Source organism: Entelurus aequoreus, linkage group LG19, assembly GCF_033978785.1.
Source record: "Entelurus aequoreus isolate RoL-2023_Sb linkage group LG19, RoL_Eaeq_v1.1, whole genome shotgun sequence".
NCBI lineage: Eukaryota > Metazoa > Chordata > Actinopteri > Syngnathiformes > Syngnathidae > Entelurus > Entelurus aequoreus.
This window is the reverse complement of record NC_084749.1, coordinates 24,633,676-24,661,175: the sequence shown is the minus strand read 5'-3', so window position 1 is coordinate 24,661,175 and position 27,500 is coordinate 24,633,676. Positions and strand designations below refer to the sequence as shown.

Sequence of the window (27,500 nt, the reverse complement as noted above, 5' to 3'; positions counted from 1 at the left end):
GAATATCTGTTTTTGACCTTAAAAATAAACCTTTTACCGAGTACTATAATTAAATTGACTAAATCATGACTGTCAATGAACTCTCCTAAAATAACAGAAACCTCATCAAGCTTCATAAACAAACCAATCTTTAAACACATTTTTTCAACTTCCACCCAAAACGAAGACACAATATGACAATACCAAAACAAATGTAGGGTGGATTCAGGCTCCTGACAACAAAATCGGCAATCATCTGACTCTGTCATATTCCATATTTTTAACATTTTTCCCGTGGGTAGGAAGTTATAAATAATTTTAATTTGAAAATAACGATTTTGCACATCGATAGTGGTTTTGTAGATTAATTTGAATATTGCATCCCACGGCAACGGGCAGTCAAAAAAGTCCTCCCATTTTCCATATGTGTTGTATGGGGCAGCCTTCAAAGATTTCTTTATTAAATAAAACGTATATATTTTTCTATTTATTTTAGTTCCTTTTTGCCAACTAGAATTTCTTATTAAGGGTTTACAAACTAATAATTTAGTAGTTCCATAATTAATTTGTTTCCATCTTTTCCCAATGACTCCAGTTAGTTGATTAAATGAAAAGCTTGAACAAGCATCGCCATACATAGTTGTAAATTCCTCATATTTCATAATTTTACCATTCTCATTAATAATGTCATTGACAAAAATGATTCCTCTTTCAAGCATATTTTTCCAAAAGAAAGGCTTTCCATCTATTACAATATTAGAGTTCATCCATATTATCTGCTGCAAAATATCTTCTCTTTTTTTTGGTACATAAAATTGAAAACACCACCATGAGTGGATTGTTTCCTTTATGAACCCCGTCATGTTTCCCAGCAGACTCTACATAAGAAAAATGGGAGGGGATCACTTGTAAAAAAGGATACAATTTCTTTTGATACAGTATATGTTTTTTGTCTAACAGAACACTTGTGTACCACTCAGTGTTTAAATACATCTTTGGAACAATTGATGCTTTTAAAGACAGACACATAGCTTCAAGGTTGAGAAGTTTCAGGCCCCCATATTCATATTCATTGTACAAAACCTTTCTTTTAATCCTTTCTGGTTTGCCGTCCCAGACAAAATCGAAGACCCTCCTCCGCTCATAAATCTTAAAAAAGTTTTGTGATGGAGCTGGTAATGACAAAAACAAATAAATAAATTGAGGAATAATTAACGAGTTGACAATAGATATTTTACCATACAAGGTTAAGGATTTCCCTTTCCATAATTGCATAATTTTATCCAGCTTTCTTAGTCAATTATCATAATTTACTGAGCCTAGATCTTCCAGGTTCTCTGGGACAACAACACCAAGTATGTTAACTGGTCCATCTGTCCACAAAAGCTGCAAATTTGTTTGCTCATTGGCTCAGAAGGCTAATTGATGATTAGAAAACCCTTGTGCAATCATGTTCACACATCTGAGAACAGTTTAGCTCGTTACAGAAGCTACAAAACTGACCTTCCTTTGAGCAGATTGAGTTTCTGGAGCATCACATTTGTGGGGTCAATTAAACGCTCAAAATGGCCAGAAAAAGAGAACTTTAATCTGAAACTCGACAGTCTATTCTTGTTCTTGGAAATGAAAGCTATTCCACAAAATTGTTTGGGTGACCCCAAACTTTTGAACGGTAGTGTATATATAAAAAAAAAATATATATATATATATATATATATATATATATATATATATATATATATATATATATATATATATATATATATATATATATATATATATATATATATATATAGGTGGCAAGATGGCTACTCTAGTCTTACATTAAACAATAAGAAAAGAGCAACAATGTATTTTGTAAACAAATATAAAACGTCATCCTTTCCAAATATAACTGTTAATAAGGAAATAATACAACATGTTAGTGGATATCGTTACCTTGGGGTCATTTTAGACCCAACACTTGGCTTTAAAAAACATATCAAACAGATGTGCCAGATACTTAAAGGCCTACTGAAATGATTTTTATTTATTTAAACGGGGATAGCAGATCCATTCTATGTGTCATACTTGATCATTTCGCGATATTGCCATATTTTTGCTGAAATTATTTAGTAGAGAACATTGACGACGGCGGCGGGCGTTGTAGCTTTCGACGACACCCCGGCCGCCATCAGAGTTGGCAAGAAACATATATTTCCCCTAAGTTACATACGTGATATGCACATAGCGCCCACGCACGTACAGGCAAGCGATCAAATGTTTGGAAGCCAAAGCTGTACTCACGGTAGCGCGTCTGCTATCCATCTCAAAGTCCTCCTGGTTGTGTTGCTGTAGTCCGCCGCTAATACACCGATCCCACCTACAGCTTTCTTCTTTGTAGTCTTCATTGTTCATTAAAAAAATTGCAAAAGATTCACCAACACAGATGTCCAGAATACTGTGGAATTGTTCGATGAAAGCAGAGCTGTTTGTATTGGGACACAATGGTGTGCCAATACTTCCGTTCACTCCGTGACGTCACGCGCAAATGTCATCACACCGAGACGTTTTCAACCGGATATTTCCCGGGAAATTTTAAATTGCACTTTATAAGTTAACCCGGCCGTATTGGCATGTGTTGCAATGTTAAGATTTCATCATTGATATATAAACTATCAGACTGCGTGGTCGGTAGTAGTGGGTTTCAGTAGGCCTTTAAGTACATCATAAAAATGTTGAAATGTATCAGGAATTTGTTAACAGTGGAGGCACTCAATGTTATTTTAATGCAAGGATGGGGGTTAGTGCATGTGCCTCACAATACTAAGGTCCTGAGTAGTCCTGAGTTCAATCCCGTGCTCAGGATCTTTCTGTGTGGAGTTTGCATGTTCTCCCCGTGACTGTGTGGGTTCCCTCTGGGTACTCCGGCTTCCTCCCACTGCCAAAAACATGCACCTGGGGATAGGTTGATTGGCAACACTAAATTGGCCCTAGTGTGTGAATGTTGTCTGTCTATCTGTGTTGGCCCTGTGATGAGGTGGCCAACACGGGTGTACCCCGCCTTCCGCCCGAATGCAGCTGAGATAGGCTCCAGCACCCCCCGCAACCCCAAAAGGGACAAGCGGTAGAAATGGATGGATGGATGGATGATGTCTCGTTTTTATTATTGTATAACATGTTGGTCCCAGTCAAGCAAAATTACACTGAGGACATTGGAAACCTTGCACAAACAATCGCTCAAAATCCTTCACCGAAAACCACAACACTACCATCACTGTTTAGTTCTTCAAAAATATAGATTGTTAAATTTTGCTAACATTCAAAGATTAGCATCAATACGAATGGCCCATCGAATCCTAAATAACACTGTACCAGCGCCACTTAATCACATTGTCTAGTTTACATCTGCTGTGACAACTAGAAACACACACGCCTCCACCAGGGGGCAGTGTAGCGTACCCTGATGTAAAACCTCTTTTGCACAATCAGCCTTTTCATATAAAGCAATAAAGGAATGGAACGACCTCACAACAAACTTGAAAAGTCTAACATATTATTCTTCATTCACAATTGAACTTAGAAAGTGGCTTTGGAGCAATCAAAGTTGCTCACATGGTCACTGAGGTGGGGTGTATTATACTTATGCATGAGAAAATGTTGTAAGCTGTGAGGTGTGTCTGTTAAAATCATGGTTGTTTTTACAAATGATGACAGATGTGAACAAAAGCATGTATTGCCTATGTGTGATGATGTTAATGAAGCGTGGTTGTAGTAAGTATAAGTATGTGTCAATGAAAGGGCATTTTATGGCTTTTCTTAATTTGATTACATGCTATAGTATAATTGTATTGTTATAATTGTGTTGTTATAATTTTATTGCATGTTTTTGTATCTTTTTAATTTAGGTAACCAGTGACTGCAGATGGAAATTAGCTATTTAGCTATAATCTGGTGCAAAACATATGAAGACTAAACTAAACTAACTCAGGCTTCAGCCTATTTTTCACTCCGTGATGTTTCAAACTTTCAAACTTTGTTCTAATGCATTTGCGTGTGCGTGTGTGTGTGCGTAAAAGAAGATGTCCATTGGAGCAAACAGCAGTCAAAGGTTTAACTTGTGGTTAGAACAGGTTACCATTGGATCGTGGGATACTGTAGGTCAGCTAAAGTTTTTTCCTTAATGTCGTCCCCTGGGCTTCTCGAAACTGTCAAACAGTTGCTGATTTTGTATATATTGTCTCTACTGAAAATTATTTGCCACTTTCCACACACTCTTATAGTTAATATACAGAGGTATATACTTGTTTTTTAGTATACCCTCATTTTAGGTTAATATTTGTTACTTTTTGTCTTATTTCGTTTAGCAATGTTAAAATACAATATTAGGATTTTCCTAACGAAGAGACGGAAGGAAGTACCAACACCTGAATGAGGACTTAGGTGCAACTGCATCTGGTTTCGCTTTTGTTTTTGTAATTACATTATAAAGATGCAGACACATAGCAACACTAACCGTTTGAACAGAGTGAATGATATTTGTATTGTACGTAGGGATGATACTCGAAACCGGTTTTCTCGGTTGTTCGATAAGAAAAGAACCGAGTCCTCGGACTCGAATTCCTTTTTGAGAACCGGTACCCGTTATCGAGACCACTATAGTAAAGAAAAAGAGTTGGTTCTTTATTCGAATCCCTGGGAACGAATCCCGTCCCGACCAGAAATGCTCCGTGGGACATCACAATAAATGGCGTCACGTAGCTCAGTCATTAGGCGCAGATAGCGAAAGCAGGAACAAAATGGACGGGAAAAAGCGCTCCAAGGTGTAATAAAGTTCAAAACAAAAGGTATAATCCAAATGAATAACTTTACTGAGAGATTTGAGCAGGGTACAAACACATGACGAACACTTTTACGACCAACCGGAAACATAGCAACCAGGCTAGCAACGTACCTCCTTTACGGCAGCTGTCACAACGTTCTTAAAGCAACCGCAGCACATACATATATGACATCTCCCTTTTTTAACTTTCGTTTTTCTTTCCTTGTAAACAAAACCAAATCACACTGTATATGTGTTGTCTGTCTAATTATAAATAATGCAGACGAGGCGTGTTGGTTGAGTTCTTGACGTTTACTTTCACAGCGTGCTCATTCTTAGCTGCTGGGTGACGATATGCAACACTTTTCGGGGCTACCGCGCATGCTCGTCACTCTCGTTGTATGCTGGGTAGTGTAGTTGTTATATTCCCTAGCTCATAACATCTTTCCCCATATAAGGAAATAATGTTAACTCAAAGTGTATTTCTTTTTTTAGCTCTAACTTTTCATTTTTTTAGCATTGTATCCACATTTGCAAAGAACTTTTCTCTTCATAGAATTTTCTTTCAATAAAGAAATAAAGTGCAAAAATGTCAAAGCATCATAACAAACAGTTATGTCAAATAGCAGCAGAATTGCACTTTTTGGAAAGCTGTATTATTTTCAGTTTTGTGCCCAAGGGACTGATTTTATTTAACACTATATTATTATTTATACACCTATAGTGATCACAGAGACAGGTTGTTTTTGTGTTACTGTATATATTTGTTTTTCTGAAAAATCCCACTTAATATACTTTGGGTAACAACAGTCAATATTTATTTATTTTATTTTATTTTTTTAGGGGGGTAACAGTCAATATTTATTTATTTATTAGATTAAATTGTTTTCTTATATAATAAAAGTGAGCTTTTGTTAAACCAAATATTGTGTGTTTTTTTCCATATACAACCACCTATCTGCACTCGATAAGAGAATCGATAAGGAATCGGTTCGATAAGAAGATTCGATAACAGGCTCGAACTCGATAATTTCTTATCAAACATCATCCCTAATTGTACGTACATTAAACGCTCTCACTGGCTGAGGTGCAGCATTAATAGTTTGTAGCGCTGTTTCCATTCTCAACACAACAATGGTGGCACACTTTAGGCTGAAGCGTTACACACAAACGACCATTTTAGGCATGTGATTTGTCCGCGTAATCGTGGAAATCTGCATTTTTAAACATAAGACGCATAACTGTCTTTGTGTGTCTGCTACTGTCCATGCGTACAACATGGCCAACACAGTTTTGTTATTTCATCATTTACGTCGTTAATTTGCATTTAATTTCTGATCCCCCTGTTGGATATAGGCTGAATTTAAGGATTTTTTGCGAACATCTGCCTTCAAATTCTCTCAAGTAGGATTACATTTTTCTTATTTGTTTTCCAAGTTTCTGCGCTTAATAACAAAACTGATTTTACGCTGCTCCTATACATTTTGCTTTGGTATTTCTTGATTTACTCCTAGATAAATGTTTTTTAATTTAAGAGCTGTGGCTGCTTTACCAATCCTAATATTAATTTCTGTCAAGACATCCCCATCATTAATTTGTGTACTTCCCAGGTAACAAAAGCTGTGTATACATTGAGTTGTGTATTCTGATTGCTTCTACCATTTATCACCATCATTTTTGTCTTGTTTTGATTTATTTTTAGTCAAATTTGACTAGCTTCCATGACAACTTTTGTTGTCTTTTCCTGCATATAATTTATTGTATGTGATGTCAAACTGATATTGTCTGCAAATTCCAGATCTTCAAAAAAAAAATAAAGCTAAAATCCATATCACCCCTCTATTGTCTTTTGTAGCTCTTCGCGTGACCCAATCAATCACAGTCAACAATCAAAATCAAAATATAACACCCTTGTCTTGATGTTATATCAAACCATTCACTATGTTTTCTATCGCGTCTCACTGTGCAGCTACAGCCATCATACATATCTTTAATTATGTTCAGATATTTTACTAGTAATCCATAACTTCTCAGAATTTTCCATAGTGTATTTCGATGAATGCTAGCAAAAGCCTTTTCATAGTCTATGAAGTTTAAGTACACAGTTGACTGCTATTCTGTTCTGTTTGTTCAATAATTGTACGTATTGTAATAATGTGATCTGACAGGACCTCCCCATCCTGAATATTACTTTCCAGTAAAATACAGGACATAATCTTTCTTGGTATTGATAATAATGTAATCTCTCTCCAATTTCCGTTTGACGCCATCTTGGATAATTTAATGATAATCCCTATTACTTCTGCAGATTTTCAGCATTCCAAATTTTGTTGAAAATGTCATGAAGTATTTTCCAGATTAGCTGCTTCCACCGCTTCCTTTTCTTTATAAATTTACTGTTTCTTGTCATTACGTATGCTCCTCTTGATTTCTTTAATTGTTTGTTTGTGAAGCTTTTATTTCTGTTCTTTGTGTTTCAGACTTTGATGTCATCAATAGGTTTCGCAATCTTTTCCTGTCTTTCACTTTGTGCCATGTATTTTCTGTCATTCATTCTTTCTTTTGCTTCTTTTGATGCCCTATTGTCGTCTCGGTACAATGTTGGAATATGTCTTCCAATTCTTCACATATTTTGTCTGTCATCTACTGGGATCTGGTTAAGCAGACTTGTTCTGTAATTGAAGGGTAAAGTTCCTACTGTGTTTGTCATCCTTTAAGCCGATATCTGTGTTAAATGTATTTCTGTCCTTAGTTTTAGTTTCAGTTTGCAGTGACCAATAAATTATCACTTAATCCATCTGCTCCTCTTTATGATCGTACATCCTGTAACATATTCCTCCATTTTCTATTGAAAATTATATGATCAATATGGTTCTTTGTCTTCCCTGATGCTGATGTCCACATAGCGTTGTGGATAGTTTTGTTTGAAAAGCATTGCTCCAATCACTAAGTCATTCTCCGAGTCTTTTGCCATCATCACTCATAGTACTAAGGCCTTCGCTGCATAGAGTCGTGGTCAAAAGTTTACATACACTAGTAAAGAACATAATGTCGTGGCTGTCTTGAGTTTCCATTAATTTCTACAACTCTTATTTTTTTGTGATAGAGTGATTAGCACATATTTGTTGGTCACAAAAAACATACATGAAGTTTGGTTCGTTTATGAACTTATTATGGGTCTACTGAAAATGTGACCAAATCTGCTGGGTTAAAAGTATACATACAGCAATGTTAATATTTAGTTACATGTCCCTTGGCAAGTTTCACTGCAATAAGGCGCTTTTGGTAGCCATCCACAAGCTTCTGGTTGAAATTTTGACCACTCCTCTTGACAAAATTGGTGCAGTTCAGCTAAATGTGTTGGTTTTCTGACATGGACTTGTTTCTTCACTTTGGGAAGGCCATTTTAAAACCTTAAATTCTAGCCTTATTTAGCCATTCTTTTACCACTTTTGACGTGTGTTTGAGCTCATTGTCCTGTTGGAACCCATTGGCAGCAAAACAGGCCCAGAGCATAATACTACCACCACCATGCTTGACGGTAGGTTTGGTGTTTCTGGGATTAAAAGCCTCACCTTTTCTCCTCCAAACATATTGCTGGATATTGTGGCCAAACAGCTCATTTTTTATTTTTTTTTTTTTCATCTGACATCACATGGACACAGATTAGACCTTCTGGAGGTAAGTTCTGTGGTCAGATGAAACGAAAATTGAGCTGTTCAGCCACAATACCCAGCAATATGTTTGGAGGAGAAAAGCTGAGGCCTTTAATCCCAGGAACACCATCCCTACCGTCAAGCATGGTGGTGGTAGTATTATGCTCTGGGCCTGTTTTGCTGCCAATGAAACTTGTGCTTTACAGAGAGTAAAATGGGACAATGAAAAAGGAGGATTACCTCCAAATTCTTCAGGACAACCTAAAATCATCAGCCCAGATGTTGGGTCTTGGGCGCAGTTGGGTGTTCCAACAGGACAATGACCCCAAACACATGTCAAAAGTGGTAAAGGAATGGCTAAATTAGGCTAGAAAAAAGTTTTAGAATGGCCTTCCCAAAGTCCTGACTTAAACCCCATTGAGAACATGTTTGACAATGCTGAAGAAACAAGTCCATGTCAGAAAACCAACAAATTTAGCTGAACTGCACCAATTTTGTCAAGAAGAGTGGTCAAAAACTCAACCAGAAGCTTGTGGATGGCTACCAAAAGCGCCTTATTGCAGTAAAACTTGCCAAGGGACATGTAGCCAAATATTAAAGGCCTACTGAAATTATTTTTTTTTATTCAAACGGGAATAGCAGATCCATTCTATGTGTTGTACTTGATCATTTCGCGATATTGCCATATTTTTGCTGAAAGGATATAGTAGAGAAAATCGACGATAAAGTTCGCAACTTTTGCTCGCTGATAAAAAAAAGCCTTGCCTGTACCGGAAGTAGCGTGACGTCACAGGAGCTACGATTCCTCACAATTCCCCGTTGTTTACAATGGAGCGAGAGAGATTCGGACCGAGAAATTGATGATTACCCCATTAATTTGAGCGAGGATGAAAGATTCGTAGATGAGGAACGTTACAGTGAATGACTTGAGAGGCAGCGATGGACGTATCTTTTTTCGCTCTGACCGTAACTTAGGTACAAGCTGGCTCATTGGATTCCACACACTCTCCTTTTTCTTTTGTAGATCACAGATTTGTATTTCAAACCACCTCGGATACTATATCCTCTTGAAAATGAGAGTCGAGAACGCGAAATGGACATTCAGTGCCTTTTATCTCCACGACAATACATCGGCGAAATGCTTTAGCTACGAGCTAACGTGATAGCATCTTGCTTTAACTGCATATAGAAACAAAATAAATAAACCCCTGACTGGAAGTATAGATAGAAAATCAACAATACTATTAAACCGTGGACATGTAAATACACGGTTAATGCTTTCCAGGCTGGCGAAGGTTAACAATGCTGTGCTAACGACGCCATTGAAGCTAACTTAGCAACCATACTGCACAGAGCTATGCTAAAAACATTACCCCTCCACCTACGCCAGCCAGCCCTCATTTGCTCATCAACACCCGTGCTCACCTGCGTTCCAGCGATCGGCAGAAGGACAAAGGACTTCACCCGATGCGTTTGGCGGCCCGGAGACGTAGGAAGTCAAGGTGAAGTCGGCGGCTAGCGCGGCTAGCGCGGCTAGCGCGGCTAGCGCGGCTAGCGCTCCAACAAAGTCCTCCTGGTTGTGTTGCTGTAGTCCGCTGCTAATACACTGATCCCACCTACAACTGTCTTCTTTGCAGCCTTCATTGTTCATTAAAAAAATTGCAAAAAATGTCCAGAATACTGTGGAATTATGAAATGAAAACAGAGCTTTTTGTATAGGATTCTACGGGGTACCATAACTTCCGTTACTCGGACTTCGTCACGCGCATACGTCATCATACCGCGATGTTTCAGCCGGATATTTCCCGGGAATTTTAAAATGTCACTTTATAAGTTAACCCGGCCGTATTGGCATGTGTTGCAATGTTAAGATTTCATCATTGATATATAAACTACTATCAGTAGTAGTGGCTTTCAGTAGGCCTTTAACATTGCTGTATGTATACTTTTGACCCAGCAGATTTGGTCAAATTTTCAGTAGACCCATAATAAATTCATAAAAGAACCAAACTTCATTAATGTTTTTGTGACAAACAAGTATGTGCTCCAATCGCTCTGTCACAAAAAAATAAGAGTTGTACAACTTATTGGAAACTCAAGACAGCCATGACATTATGTCCTTCACAACTTTTGACCACGACTGTATGTCTTTCATTACCAGAATTGTTGCATCCCACTTTGGAATTACATTAACTACATTGTGCTTTGGTATCTCTTCTGATCAAGAGTTTCATAATCAATCAATCAATGTTTACTTATATAGCCCTAAACCACAAGTGTCTCAAAGGGCTGCACAAGCCACATAGACATCCTCAGCTCAGATCCCACATCAGGGCAAGAAAAAACTCAACCCAATGGGATAACCATGAGTAACCTTAGAGGGGACTGCAGATGTGGGGGGAGGGGTCCCTGGTCTAAAAAGGGGGTCTTATTAAAGGCTAGAGTATACAAATGAGTTTTAAGATGGGACTTAAATGCTTCTACTGAGGTAGCATCTCTAACTGTTACCGGGGGGCATTCCAGAGTACTGGAGCCCGAATAGAAATCGCTCTATAGCCCGCAGACTTTTTTTGGGCTCTGGGAATCACAAATAAGCCGGAGTTCTTTGAACGCAGATTTCTTGCCGGGACATATGGTACAATACTATCAGCAAGATAGGATGGAGCTAGACCGTGTAGTATTTTATACGTAAATAGTAAAACCTTGAAGTCACATCTTAAGTGCACAGGAAGCCAGTGCAGGTGAGCCAGTATAGGCATAATATGATCAAACTTTCTTGTTCTTGTCAAAAGTCTAGCAGCCACATTTTGTACCAACTGTAATCTTTTAATGCTAGACATAGGGACCCCCGAAAATAATACGTTACAGTAATCGAAACGTAACGAACGCATGAATATTGATCTCAGCGTCGCTAGTGGACAAAATGGAACAATTTTTTGCGATATTACGGAGATGAAAGAAGGCCGTTTTAGTAACACTCTTAATGTGTGACTCAAACGAGAGTTCATTAAGACACGCCTCCTGCTGACTACAATCCGCCGTGTTGGTCAGCTTTAGGGGCATGTAGAGTTGGGTGTCATCAGCATAACAGTGAAAGCTAACACCGTATTTGCGTATGATGTCACTTAGCGGCAGCATGTGGATGCTGAAGAGTCAGGGCCAAGAACCGAACCGAAACTCCACACGTTTCCTTAACATACTCCGAGGTCACATTGTTATGGGAAATGTAGTGGATTGTCCGAAGCTTAAGCAGGCAACAAAAGTAGTTTAGTACAACAAATGTATTTACCCATTATCAGAAGTGCAGGTTGAATTAAGTTGTCCGTGCAAGCACACACAATGTACTCCAGAGCACACAAGACACACACAAGCCAAAATCACCCCCGAGTTCCGGTCTTCTGCCATTTTTTATATGTCTCTTGTGCGTCACTGTTTTTTATCTCGTGCGTCACTGTTTTTATCTAGTGCATCATGATTGTTTTGTTTTGGTTTGTCTGTTCCAAAACAACCTTGTATCTCTTAGTCATATTTGGAAAATCTAAACATTCTGTAGACAGGTTGGCATAACTCCATATTCACCTTTGTCCCACAACTGGTCCATTCAATGGCACAAAATAGAAGAGAATTGAAAATGAGCGGACATTCTTAATAGACAAGTAATATAGGTCAAAAGGTCAGAAATTCTACGACAGAAACACACTGCATCCTGTCAGTAAGATAGGAGTTAAACCAAGACAAGGCTAAGTCTGACATACCAATACGTGTTTTGATACGCTCTAATAAAATATTATGATCGACGGTATAGAAAGCAGCGCTAAGATCAAGAAGCAGCAACATAGATGACGCATCAGAATCCATCGTTAGCAATAGATCATTAGTCATTTTTGTGAGGGCTGTGTCTGTAGAGTGATTTGCCCTGAAACCGGATTGAAAGGGTTCACAGAGATTGTGAGACGCTAAGTGTTTATTTAGCTGCTGCGCAACAATTTTTTTTGAGGATTTTCGAAATAAATGGAAGGTGGGACACCGGCCGGTAGTTTACCATGAGGTCAGGATCGAGGTTAGGTCTTTTGAATAACCGCTTTTTTGAATGCTAGGGGAACAGTGCCAGAGGAAAGTGATAAGTTTGTAATATTTAGCACTGATGGTCCTAATATTACAAACAGTTCCTTGATAAGTTTCCCAGGAAGTGGGTCAAGTAAACATGTTGTTTGTTTTATCCCATTTACACGCCGTAGTAGTTCCTGTAATGTTATTTCATCAAAAAGAGAGGGCAATATCCGTCGTATATACATTCGTATCTGTGTTAATAAAACCCAGTTGTGGCTGGGACGCGTTGTTTTTAATCTCCTTTCTAATGAGTTACATTTTCTTATTGAATAAATTCATAAAGTCATCTGCCGAATGGGTGGAGCTACTGCGAGGAGTCCCTTGTTGGGTTAGCGATGCTACTGTACTGAACAAATATTTAGGATCGTTTTTGTTGAGGCGGATGAGATTTGAGTAGTATTTAGCTTTAGCTAAGGTAAGCATGGTCAACAAGTAGCACACCGCAAGTTGGCCTCCACTTCTTCTGCAATGCAAACCATTAATGTTTTAAGGGCTGAAGAGTAACCATATAATAATTCATGGTTTAAAAGACTTGTTTTTATGTCTAATGCAATTAATAGTTTTAAAAATTATTGCTCCACACATTGTTTCTCATGCATTCTCTCTTAAAAAAAAAACATTGGATAGGTTTACTATTTTACCGCAAACCTCCACTATGAAATTGGGTGCAAGCCACTGCGAGACGAGCCTCTGCCATTTCCTTTGGCTGCGAGTCTGTGTGTAGTAAGTCTCCACAGATGAGGTAGTCTTTCGCATACTAGAAACACAACAATTTTATTGGAATATAAAAGTATTCAAATACACTATATCAGGTGTCACCAACCTTTTTGAAACCAAGGGCTACTTCTTGGGTACTGATTAATGCAAAGGGCTACCAGTTAGATACACACTTAAATAAATTGCCAGAAGTAGCCAATTTGCTCAATTTACCTTTAACTCTGTTATTATTAATAATTAATGATATTTATCTTTGTGGAAACACTGATCATCTTAATGATTTCTCACAATAAATATATATAGAAACAGATAAATATCAATATGCAACACTTTATTTTTATATTTTCTCTAAGTGCACATTTTTCAAATTGAACATTTTCAAATGATCACTTCTAAGACAGTCTTGTGAAATCACAATATCCCATTTTAACTAGCTAGCCACTAACATTTTTTAACAAATCATGAATTACTTTGCACCATGTTTGTACAAATAATAACTCATGTAAAATACAAAAGTAAACTCTCAAATTTTTAAATCATGTCACACTTTGAACTGGACACCAAATCTGTTATCTGTTTCTTTGTCAGTTAGTGGGAAGCCTGGCATTGCATGCTGTTAACTAGTGTGTTGTACTCTGGTGTGTAACTTGACACTGCAACTCTGAGTGAGTCTTGCAGATGTACATCAGTGAGGCGTATTCTGTGTTTGTTCTTGATGAAGTTCATGTCAGAAAAGGCTGATTCACAAAAATAAGATTTTTCCTCATTGTTTGCGGAACCTTCTTAATCTTTTGGACATATTTTCACAGCAATCTGGCCTTAAGCTTAATTATGATAAATGTAAAATGTTAAGGATCGGAAATCTAAAGGGAACGTCCTTTCGAATGGAATGCAAAGTGCCTGTTTTGTTGACAGATGGACCAGTTAACATACTTGGTGTTGTTGTCCCAGAAAATCTGGAAGATCTAGGCTCAGTAAATTATGATAATCGACTAAGAAAGCTGGACAAAATTATGCAATTATGGAAAGGGAAATCCCTAACCTTGTATGGTAAAATGTCTATTGCCAACTCGTTAATTATTCCTCAATGTATGTATTTGTTTTTGTCATTACCAGCTCCATCACAAAACTTTTTTTAAGATTTATGAGCGGAGGGTCTTCGATTTTGTCTGGAACGGCAAACCAGAAAAGATTAAAAGAAAGGTTTTGTACAAAGAGTATGAATATGGGGGCCTGAAACTTCTCAACCTTGAAGCTATGTGTCTGTCTTTAAAAGCATCAATTGTTCCAAAGATGTATTTAAACATTGAGTGGTACACAAATGGACAAAAAACATGTACTGTATCAAAATAAATTGTATCCTTTTTTACAAGTGATCCCCTCCCAGAGAGTCTGCTGGGAAACATGGCGGGGTTCATAAAGGAAACAATCCACTCATAGTGGTGTTTTCAATTTTATGTGCCAGAAAAAGGAGACAATATTTTGCAGCAGTTAATATGGATGAACTCTAATATTGTAATAGATGGAAAGCCTTTCTTTTGGAAAAATATGTTTGAAAGAGGAATCATTTTTGTCAATGATATTATCAATGAGAATGGTAAAATTATGAAGTATGATGAATTTAGAGCTATGTATGGTGATGCTTGCTCAAGCTTTTCATTTTATCAACTAACTGGAGTAATTGGGAAAAGATGGAAACAAATAATTAATTATGGAACTACTAAATTATTAGTTTGTAAACCTCTAATAAGAAATTCTAGTTGGCAAAAAGGAACTAAAATAAATAGAAAAATATATAATTTTTATTTAATAAAGAAATCTTTGAAGGCTGCCTCATACAACACAAATGGAAAATGGGAGGACTTTTTTGACTGCCCGTTGCCATGGGATGCCATATTCAAACTAATCTATAAAACCACTATCGATGTGCAAAATCGTTATTTTCAAATTAAAATTATTTATAACTTCTTACCCACAGGGAAAATGTTAAAATTATGGAATATGACAGAGTCAGATGATTGCCGATTTTGTTGTCAGGAGCCTGAATCCACCCTACATTTGTTTTGGTATTGTCATATTGTGTCTTTGTTTTGGGTGGAAGTTGAAAAAATGTGTTTAAGGATTGGTGTGTTTATGAAGCTTAATGTGGTTTCTGTTATTTTAGGAGAGTTCATTGACAATCATGATTTAGTCAATTTAATTATAGTACTCGGTAAAATGTTTATTTTTAAGGCCCAAAACAGATATTCACTTAGTATTACTTTCTTTAAAACATTTATTCAGTATTTTGTAACTTTAGAAAGTTACATGGTTGAAAACGATAATGATGCCAAAAAACATTAAAAAAAAGATGAGAAGTCCTCAAAGGCTTATTTTGAAAGTATAATTATGTTTATAGATTATATGATATCTGTTGTTGTGTTCCCTAATTTGAGTGACCTGGACATAATCTGGACTGTACATAAATGCTTATTTTGAAAATGTAATTTTGTTTATAAATTATATGCAATCTGTTGTGTTCCCTAATTTTTTTCTGTGTACATGAATGAATGTGTGTGTTGCTGAGTCCGACTTGGACATTATCTGAACTGGACCTGGTTTAAAAAACCCTTTAAACAAATCTAATTTCATTGACAACCTGGTCTGTTGAAGATAAGGCCCTTTTTTTAAATAAATAAAAAACATTTTCTTGGATAAAAAAGAAAGTAAAACAATATAAAAATAATTACATAAAAAATAGTAATTAAGGAAAATGTTAGTGGACCAGCAGCCTATACAATCATGTGTGCTTCAGGGACTGTGTCCCTTGCAGATGTGTTGTCTATGTTGTGGGAACCAGAATATTGGTAGCAGAAAGAAATAACCCCTTTTGTGTGAGTGGGTGTGGATGAGTGTGCATGGGGGAGGTTGTTTGGGTTGATGCACTGATTGAAAGTGTATCTTGTGTTTTTTCTATGTAGATTTGATTTTTTTTTTTTTTTTTAAATATTTATTTTTTTATTTTTTTTTATTTTTATTTTTTTAGAACAGGCCCGCGGGCGACTCATCTGGTCCTTACGGGCGACCTGGTGCCCGCGGGCACCGCGTTGGTGACCCCTGCACTATATGTACTCAATAGTACAAACATGGCTTTACCAGTAGAACCACAATCCCACAGCTGTAAGAGTGTTCCTGTTTTTTGTGGACTAATGTTTTGACAGACTACTTTTCTGTGGTGCTTCTGTCCACTCGTATCAAGAAGTTCCATCCATCCATCCATTTTTTACCGCTTGTTCCAATTTGATAAACAAAGATTGGGGAATTAAGTATTGATTTTTTTTTTTTAAACCTTCATTTAGAATTATAAACTTCCAGTTTCGAAGAATCTTCCACTCATATGTTATTTCATATGAGAGGGGGTCTATCAAATGAAGACTGTACAACCTAAAACATTCCAGATAATTTAATAATCATCTAGTAGAGTGAAACAAGCCAACCAATATGCTTTTGCATGACAACAGGGACTTACCAGCAAAATCCAATTAGCACCAACATTTAAAAGACAACGTCATCTTTACACTTTAGGGAATTTCATAGCAGACACAAATGTAATAATATATAGGCTCCTTATGATGACCATATGCATAACAATAATACAAGTAATAATAGTAATAACCAATGGTGATATGAAAAACCCACCTTTCTCATTGTCTCAAATTTTCCATCTACAAAAAGACTTGTTGCAACCACAGCACTGACATGATGGACATGATTCTATCAATACAAATTTCTGTTACTCAAATTCTAGATAATGGTTGTAAATGATGAGGAATACAGTAAGGCAGCGAAAAAAGAACAAAGGATAATTTACTATGGAGGGGCAACTTGCCTTCTCTTTCCCGACAAACACATGAATATATGAGTCAATATCCTATAGACATATAGAAGCAGAAGGAAAACAATGTGCAACTCTTCAAAAGATGATGATAAAATTAAAAACTCTCACTTCATCTGCCAGCCAATTTGTGCCTTCAAGTGTCCAAAAGGACGTGTCATACAATTTAAAAGGGCCGACATCAGCTTCCACATGGCCCTCATCATTTAAAGTCCACAAAGAATGAACTAAAGGAAAAACCAAAATTAGAAACAAATATTTATTGATAACCAAAAATATAAAAATATGGATATCATACTGTGTTACAATTTGATTCATTATACAAACCCTGTTTCCATATGAGTTGGGAAAATGTGTTAGATGTAAATATAAACGGAATAAAATGATTTGCAAATCATTTTCAACCCATAGTCAGTTGAATATGCTACAAAGACAACATATTTGATGTTCAAACTGATAAACTTTTTTTTTTTTTGCAAATAATCATTAACTTTAGAATTTGATGCCAGCAACACATGACAAAGAAGTTGGGAAAGGTGGCAATAAATACTGATAAAGTTGAGGAATGCTCATCAAACACTTATTTGGACATCCCACAGGTGAACAGGCAAATTGGGAACAGGTGGGTGCCAAGATTGGGTATAAAAGTAGATTCCATGAAATGCTCAGTCACTCACAAACAAGGATGGGGTGAGGGTCACCACTTTGTCAACAAATGCGTGAGCAAATTGTTGGAACAGTTTAAGAAAAACCTTTCTCAACCAGCTATTGCAAGGAATTTAGAGATTTCACCATCTACGGTCCGTAATATCATCAAAGAGTTCAGAGAATCTGGAGAAATCACTGCACGTAAGCAGCTAAACCCGTGACCTTCGCGATCCCTCAGGCTGTACTGCATCAACAAGCGACATCAGTGTGTAAAGTATATCACCACATGGGCTCAGGAACACTTCAGAAACCCACTGTCAGTAACTACAGTTGGTCGCTACATCTGTAAGTGCAAGTTAAAACTCTCCTATGCAAAGCGAAAACCGTTTACCAACAACACCCAGAAACGCCCTCGGCTTCACTGGGCCTGAGCTCATCTAAGATGGACTGATAGCAAGTGGAAAAGTGTTCTGTGGTCTGACGAGTCCACATTTAAAATTGTTTTTGAAAACTGTGGACGTTGTGTCCTCCGGACCAAAGAGGAACAGAACCATCCGGATTGTTGTAGGCACAAAGTTGAAAAGCCAGCATCTGTGATGGTATGGGGGTGTATTAGTGCCCAAGACATGGGTAACTTACACATCTGTGAAGGCACCATTAATGCTGAAAGGTACATACATGTTTTGGAGCAACATATGTTGCCATCCAAGCAACGTTACCATGGACGCCTCTGCTTATTTCAGCAAGACAATGCCAAGCCACGTGTTAAATCAATGTGGCTTCATTGTAAAAGAGTGCGGGTACTAGACTGGCCTGCCTGTAGTCCAGACCTGTCTCCCATTGAAAATGTGTGGAGCATTATGAAACCTAAAATACCACAACGGAGACCCCTGGACTGTTGAACAACTTAAGCTGTACATCAAGCAAGAATGGGAAAGAATTCCACCTGAGAAGCTTAAAAAATGTCTCCTCAGTTCCCAAACGTTTACTGAGTGTTGTTAAAAAGAAAGGCCATGTAACACAGTGGTGAACATGCCCTTTCCCAACTACGTTGGCACGTGTTGCAGCCATGAAATTCTAAGTTAATTATTATTTGCAAAAAAATAAAGTTTATGAGTTTGAACATCAAATATCTTGTCTTTGTAGTGCATTCAATTGAATATGGGTTGAAAAGGATTTGCAAATCATTGTATTCTGTTTATATTTACATCTAACACAATTTCCCAACTCATATGGAAACGGGGTTTGTATATGGGGCTGTATTGAAGTCACACTACTTCACTTACTATTTGTTAGGAGTGGTATCTGCCATTGGTTTGGTTCGCTTGTCAGGTTTTAGGTGATTCATACTATATTTTGTTTTAAGAATGTCCCATGCTGAATTGACTGAGACAGATTTGCCTTTGATTTCCCCAATTTTGTAAGGCCCATTAAAGTCTGGCTTAATCAGTCCTATAAGAAAACAATGATAAATAGTTTCCTCAAATTGTACAACTCTTCTTAGCAAATTGTACATTTTTATGTTTAAACAATAGAAATATAAAAAGCTATTCAACCCCATTTTCACCGCTGCTTCCTCATGTTGAATAGAATCATCTCTTGTCCAACAGTATAGGACACTCCTCTGAACTTTTTAAAGATTTTCTTGTAATAGGCAAGCCTCTGCTTTTGGTGTGCCTGAGAGATGTTGCTCTAGACACTGGTGTACACTTTATCCATGTGCTCCTTTCTTTTTTCCATAAACATCACAAAATCATCTTTGTTAGGGAGTGTTATGGAAAGCTGTCCAGAAAGCAAAGTTATACTAGACATTTTTTCATGCTTTGTCCAGTTCATTTCCATGAAATGTGCTGAATATATAGGGAAATTTACAGGCACATACACAGGAACACATGAGAAAACAGCCTCCCTTCCGCACATCATACTGAAGGGCAGTAGGCTGTCGTCGTGGCGTCACGTGGAGTGCAGTCAAAAGGACGCAGCACCTTTAGATGACGCCATATAAGTGCACATTGGCGTAGTTTGTGAAGGTCATGTGACCAATGAACCAGACCAAGTGGTCTTAATGTGGACTTGTTAATAAATCATGGAGTTGTTAAATATATTAGGTTTCATTTGATGATGTGATAGATATAGCATGAAACATTGTCAATTATCTAGATGTGTACATTAAGAGTACAAGTTTGTTTTTTCACCCTTTTTCCCTGTCAGTGTTATGCCTGAGGGAGAGGCTTTGACTATTTAAGGGAGGCTGTTCATTCAGTCGGGATAGGAGTAGGTAAGCAGGTTGGTTGTGGAGAGTTGGAGTATAGTGCGAACAGTGATTAGGGATTTTTGAGCAGCACATTATTTTTTTAATTCCTGCATTTTGTACTTTATTTTTGTATTTACTTTTCTTTCTCACTCATTTTTGCACTGTATATATTTTTGCACCCTGTGCACTGGTGCCCTTGAGTTGGTCCAATAAACATCCCCAACTCGAAATTTGCGACTGGGCCATCATTGGTTGCATGGTTATACAGTTTCTTTTGGAGCGAACCCGCAACATCGCCCCTGATCTGTAAAAATAACTGAGCACTCCTGTTGTGCAACTTCTAATGCACACTTTGTTTTTTAAGGGAATGCCTCAACCCACTTTGTCAGAATATATTGATACCCATCAGAAGTTTTGGGCAAGGGTCCTGTCAGATCGATACCCAACAGCTTCCAGACGATAGATACCTGCCATAAAATAGTTTAACTACAATTTGTCATAAGCAATTTGATTACAAGGCAGAAATATACCTTTTATAGTTTGAAGAAGAGAGGCTTGAGTTGGTGTTGATACTTGCCACATTCTGCAACCCAAGACATGTGTATCTCCTGAAGTTGTATTAATATAGATAACTTCAAAACACATACCTATTTCTCAATATCCACACACATGCCAAACCACTAAAATATTGAGCACGTTAGCTGTGTTTTTACTCTTCCTAAGTGTCTACCGATTGGCGTGGCGTGGAGCTCCAGAAAGAGAATTCAGGCCTCGTCTCCCCTCTGATAGCCTTTCGTTGCTCCCCCCAAAAAGCTCCCTATCTACAGACAACATTCATAAATAAAATAGTATATAGTGTAAAATGGCTGGAACATCCAATACTTACCCTTGAATGTAAAGCTTTTACTGCCGATGAAATGGCAAAATAAGGTTGGTTGCTGTTACACTGTATGTCACTGCCAACTGCAGTCAATCATAATCACGGACAAAACATTAACAGGGTTTGGCCTTGCCATGTTAAAATGTATTCAGGGACTTTCACCACCTATTTTCATAAGATACAGGTGACTGTATGTTTATATTTAGGCCTGCACCTATAATTCTGACCATGAATACTTTATAATGTAGACAATTGTGTACCCAATTATAATTTTTTTTAGTCATTGCGTATATGGATGGAATGGGAAGAGCTGTGGGCACTCAGACCTTTTTGCGATCTCCGAATTGAATCACAAATTGAATAACCTATTGGAGAAGTTTTCCGTACTGCAGTGCAAAATTATAATGCATTTGAGAGCCAGAATAGACAACCAAGGGACACAACACCATTGGAGTGTGTTTTTGCCCAACCAGTTTCTCTGTGTCGTAACTTGTGTTATATGTGCTTATCGTTACTTTTCTCAACGTGTACAACTTGGTGTTCTCCAAAAAGGAGATGAACCTTGAAATTCCATGAATCATTTCCTGGTTCGATTGGAAGACTCAAAAGTTATGAAATAAAAAAAACACCTATTGTGAATTGGGCAGCACGGTGGACCAGGGGTTAGTGCAGGGGTCGGCAAGCCGCGGCTCCGGAGCCGCATGCGGCTCTTTGACCACTCTGATGCGGCTCAGCTACATACTTGCTGACCCCCCCGATTTTCCCGGGAGACTTGTGGATCTCAGTGCCTCTCATAGATAACTCCCAGGGGAAATATAATCATATTTACACTCTAATTACTATATAAAGGAAGTGTCCTACTTGCACTGCAGTAATTGTCCTCTATAGCATTTACAAACAATGTGCCAGTCCGGCCACATGTTGTATGTAGCTTTTACTTGCATACATAGGAGACAGCAAAGCATACTTACTCATCAGCCACACAGCTTACACTGACGGTAGCCGTATCAAACAACTTTAACATTGTTACGTTGCAAATATGCGCCACACTGTGAACCCACACCAAAAAAGAATGAAAAACACATTTCTGGAGAACATCCCACCGTAACACAACATAAACACAACACACCCAATACCCAGAATCCCATGCAGCCCTAACTCTTCCGGTCTACATTATACACCCCCCCCCCCCCCCGCTACCACCAAATCCCCCCACACATCAACCCCCCCGCCCCCCCCCCCACCCCCTCCGTGCGTTGGTTGCGCGGAAGAGTTAGGGTTGCATGGGATTCTGGGTATTGGTACCGTCAGTGTAAGCTGTGTGGCTGCTGAGCTAGTACGCCTTGCTGTCACTTACGTGAGCAAGCCGAAACTGCATTGTACATGTGGTCGAGCAGGTACACTGTTTGGGCAGACTGAAGAGGGCGCCAAAAGCAGTGCCATCATGCCCTGATATCCGGTAGTCTCCCCGGAAAAATGAGAGGGCCGGCAAGTATGACGCTATCCAGCGCCATTCATTCAAAACTCGTGGGCCGCACTAACATCAAATTTCCACATTATAGTGCGTGCCAGTGCGTGTGTCTGAGACCCCTGGTTAACATAGCACAAAGCATTTAAGCTTTGTATGCGGTGTTTTTCATTTTAAATTTAAAATTTTTTTTTGTGGCTCCCATTATTTTCTTTAATTTGTGAAACCTGCCAAAATGGCTCTTTGAGTGGTAAAGGTTGCCGACCCCTGGGTTAGTGCGTGTGCCTCACAATACGAAGGTCCTGGGTTCCATCCTGGGCTCGGGATCTTTCTGTATGGAGTTTGCATGTTCTCCCTGTGACTGCGTAGGTACTCCGGCTTCCTCCCACCCCCAGAGACATGCACCTGGGGATAGGTTGATTGGCAACACTAAATTGGCCCTAGTGTGTGAATGTGAGCGTGAATGTTGTCTGTCTATCTGTGTTGGCCCTGCGATGAGGTGGCGACTTCTCTAGGGTGTACACCACCTTCTGCCCAAATTCAGCTGGGATAGGCTCCAGCACCTCTGCGACCTCGAACGGAACAAGCGGTTGAAAATGGATGGATGGACCTATTATGAATTTTGCTGTTGACCTCCTTGTTTAAAACGGCAGGTTGTGGAAAAAGTATTAAAACATACAGTTGAACTGTAGAGAAGGTCAAACTAAGTAAACCTGTCAACGATGTGTGCAATTCTGGTTCATCCTGAAATTTCTCCCCCAAGCTGAATATCCCCAAATTTTTGTGAGGAGTATATAATAAGCGGTAGAAAATGGATGGATGGAAGTAGTATACAATAGATAGAGTTACTGGCATTAAATAGAAATTATGATATTAATAGTATTCACAATACATTGTTTTGTTTTTATTTAGTCGAACATTAAGCCTTGTTTTTGTCTCCTTAATAGATCTCCTTTGAATTGGCTGAGTACACTGCAAATGTGGATGGCGTGGGCACACTTCGTCTTTTGGATGCTATAAAGACGTGCGGTCTGACCAACAGTGTCAGGTTTTATCAGGCCTCCACCAGTGAATTGTACGGCAAAGTTCAGGAGATCCCACAGAAGGAAACCACACCGTTTTATCCTCGCTCACCTTACGGTACTGTACTCATGTTCAATGTATAGCATGTATTCTGTAGAAACGTACAGTCATGTAGATTGTCTATTGTTTTATATTTTTACTGTTCAGTGAGTTGACTATGACCATGTTCAGAAACAATTCAGCAAAGACTGTTTTTAAAAAAAATGGGTGTGGTTATGGTAGAGAAAGAGAGAGAGCGCGAGAGAAAAGAGGTAGGCGTTAGGGTTTGGGCAGCTTTTTAGCTCTCCACACACCCTGAGGTTAAATGTCTATCTAAAGACTGGTGTGGTTCTTGCTGAAACAAAGACATATTTGTATCCACACCATCCAGCACTCGTTTTCAATATGTTGCTGCACACGCTCACGCACCCACGCACGCACGCACGCACGCACGCACGCACGCGCACACACACACACAGTCCATGAGCCAAGACCTCAAAATTGGCCCACCAGCAATCGAACAGGTGTGCAATTTCGAGTTAGTTTTTTTGACTTGGTAGACATCTCTAGTGAACAGTTTGGCATGATAACCAGTGCAAACATGTAGCTTAGTAGTGTGCTTTGTGTGTTGAATAAGTGGACCGGTTAAGTGGAAGCTTGAAAACTATGTATAGTGCTTGTTCTGCATTTTTTTGTTTGTTGACCACTAATAGTGCCTAAATCTATTCAAGAATATTTTTCCCTTTTATCAAGTCCCTACTATAATAATAATAGACTCACCTCAGGAATATGGGAATGGAAATTTGCTAAAAATGAAAACGTACACTAGAAATACATTTTTAGAGTGTTTTACATTTCATACAATAACAAAAACGAACAACAATAACATCTGCTTTATACAATTAACATGAATAAAATAGCTTGTTTTTTCTGTCACAAATAAGGTGGAGCACACTTCTAGCGCAGTATTTTCAGTCTTGCAGGTTGCGACAAACATCAGACCCCCATTTCAGTCCTCAGTACCATAGTCAGTCAGGTCTGCATCTGTGATCATGTCATGTTGATCGCAACTGGACTGTTTTGTTTGTCTTAGAAGACGTTTCGCCTCTCATCAAAACAGGTTTCATTAATTTAGGCTCATAGACTTAGATTGGTCTAATAGAATAGAATAGAACGCCTTTATTGTCCTTATATAGATTATAATGAGATTTGGAGAGCAGATCCTTAGTGCAGACATAAATAGCACAAGTAAAAGTATACATATACAGTATAAAACAGCATAACAACACAGACAGGTAACCAGAGAAGAGGTAGTGTGAGTCTCAAGGATCAGTGCAAAAAAAAAACGGTTTCCATTAGAGCAAATGTGCATTGAGTATAGGGACTGCTTTAGGGAAGAAGCTGTCCCTGAGTCTGTTTGTTTTGTCCCGTATGGACCTGAAGTGCCTACAAGAGGGCAACAGGTTAAAAAGATGGGAGCCATGGTTGGTGGTGTCTTTGGAGATGTTTCTGTCCCTCCTGGGACAACAGGAGTCAAGTCAAAGATGGAAAGGAGATTTTTTTTGCAGTTTTTGCCACCCTCTGCAGTCTGTTCCTGTCGGTCTCCGTGCAGCTGGAGTGCCACACTGTTACTGCGTAGGTCAGCAAGTTCTCAAATGGGGAACAGTAGAAGGTCACAAACAGCTGGGTGTCTAGTCGTACATTCCTGAGTACCCTTAGGAAATATAACCGCGACTGCGCCTTCTTGACCAACGCCGAGGTGTTGGTTGTCCAGGAAACGTCTGCAGAAATATGGACTCCTAGAAATTAGAAGGACTGGACTTGCTCCACACATTCACCATTAATGTACAATGGGGCAAAGGTGGCTTGGTTTCGCCTGAAGTCCAAGATGAGTTCTTCTGTCTTGGAGATGTTTAGTGCCAAATTATTCGACGCACACCACTCACCCAGTTTCAGGACCTCATCTCTGCAGGTCGCCTTATTTCCCCCTGTAATCATCCCCACCACCGTTGTCGTCAGCAAATTTGACAATGATGTTCTCTGGGTGGGTGGGATTGAAGTCAGATGTGTATATTTCCTAAGTTACTACTTATGTATAAAATACTAAACGTTCTAGCTCCATCCTATCTTTCTGATTGTATTGTACAATATGTCCCTGCCAGAAATCTGCGTTCTAAGAACTGCGACTTATTAGTGATTCCCAGAGCCCAAAAAATGTCTGCGGGCTTTAGAGCGTTTTCTATTCGGGCTCCAGTACTCTGGAATGCCCTACCGGTAACAGTTGGAGATGCTACCTCAGTAGAAGTATTTAAGTCCCATCTTAAAACTCATTTGTATACTCTAGCCTTTAAAAACACCTCTTTTTTTAGACCAGTTGATCTGCTGTCTCTCGTTTTTTGCTCTGCCCCCCTGTCCTGCATAGAGAAGTTATCAGGTGACCATGGATCAGCCCCCACGGATGAAGCCCTAGCTGTTCGAAATCAGGACCCAGGATGGACCACTCTTCTTTGCATCAGTTGGTGATTCATCCATTCAAGATGATACCATGCTGGTTTCCCAATGGACTGGACTTTCACATGAAGTCGGGACCTGGTGTGGACCACTCCTTATGCATCAGTCGGTGACGTCTCTGCGCCTCGACGTGTCTACATGCAAGAGGATCCCCTGCTGGCCCCACTGTGGACTGGACTCTCACATTATTAACTCTATCCACTCGGCATCCATTGCACTGGTCACCCAGGGGGGGATCCCCACATCTGCGGTCCCTTCCGAGGTTTTTCATTGTTCCCATTGGGTTGAGATTTTTTCTTGACCTGATGTGGGACTAAACCGAGGATGTCGTTGTGGCTTGTGCAGCCCTTTGAGACATTTGTGATTAAGGGCTATATAAGTAAACTTGATTGATTGATTGATTAACCTGGAGGAAAGTGTGGGCCACGAAAGGACAAATTTTGAGCTTGAGGATTGCCAGCGCATAGTCACCAAGTCTGCATCAGAGGCAGCTGAGAGAAGCACCCAATGGCTTTGGATGAAGAGCAACGATCCCTGCTGTACCCCTAAGTTGCAAACCAGGAGGTTTGCGGTCAGCTTAGGTACCAAGGGAATTGAATGCCTCATGAACAATTTGGCATGACTCAGGGCTAATCACCCTGCCACCTCTAGTGAGGGTGCATAGTTGAAAAGGGCCAAAACATCCTATGAGCCAAATGAACCCTACTGGCGATGCGTTCCAAATTTCAATTCCTAAAATCAACCTAACCAGGAAGTTTCCACTTAACTATTTACTAATGAATTGTTGTCAGTGCTTGCACAAGGGATAGCAAAATCTTATATTGTGTTTTCAAAATTTTAAACATATCTTCTACCAAATAAATGCATGAACACCTTGTTTTATTGTACTATTGTTCTTTGGATATAAAATTAATTCTATGTCCTTAGTTAGTCCTTGATTGATTGAGCTGGAGGGAAGTGTGGACCATGAAAAGAAAAAGCTTGAGCTTAAGGATTGCCAGCGCATAACCACCAAGTCTGCATCAGAGGCAGCTGAGAGAAGTAGCCAATGGCTTTGGATGAAGAGCAACATTCCCTGCTGGACCCCTAAGTTGCAAACCAGGAAGTATGCAGTCATTTTAGGTACCCAGGGAATTGAATGCCTCATGAACAATTTGGCATAACTCAGGGCTGATCACCCTGCCGCCTATAGTGAGGGTGCACAGTTGAAAAGGGCTAACATATCCTCTGAGCCAAATGAACCCCACTGGCGATGTGTTCTGAATTTCAATTCCTAAACTCAACCTACCCAGGAAGTTTCCACTTAACTATTCACTAATGAACTTTGGTCCGTGCTTGCACAAGGGATAGCAACATCGTATCCCGTGTTTTCAAAATTGTCTTCTGTCAAATAAAAGCATGAAAACCTTGATTTATTCTACTATTGTTTTTTTTATATAAAAATAATTGTATGTCCTTAGTTACTGAAATGATTAGCTCCTTAAAGGCCTACTGAAACCCACTACTACCGACCACGCAGTCGATAGTTTATATATCAATG

At 38.9% G+C, this 27,500-nt stretch overlaps 1 protein-coding gene across 1 annotated transcript in view; it reads left to right on the top strand.

Annotated features, from left to right (window-relative positions):
• Positions 1-27,500, top strand: part of gmds (GDP-mannose 4,6-dehydratase) — a 274,497-nt gene that overhangs the window by 59,228 nt on the left and 187,769 nt on the right. Inside the window, exon 5 of the mRNA XM_062028147.1 lies at positions 23,335-23,527. Within this exon, the coding sequence (XP_061884131.1) occupies positions 23,335-23,527 (193 nt within the window). The remainder of the gene's footprint in view (positions 1-23,334; positions 23,528-27,500) is intronic.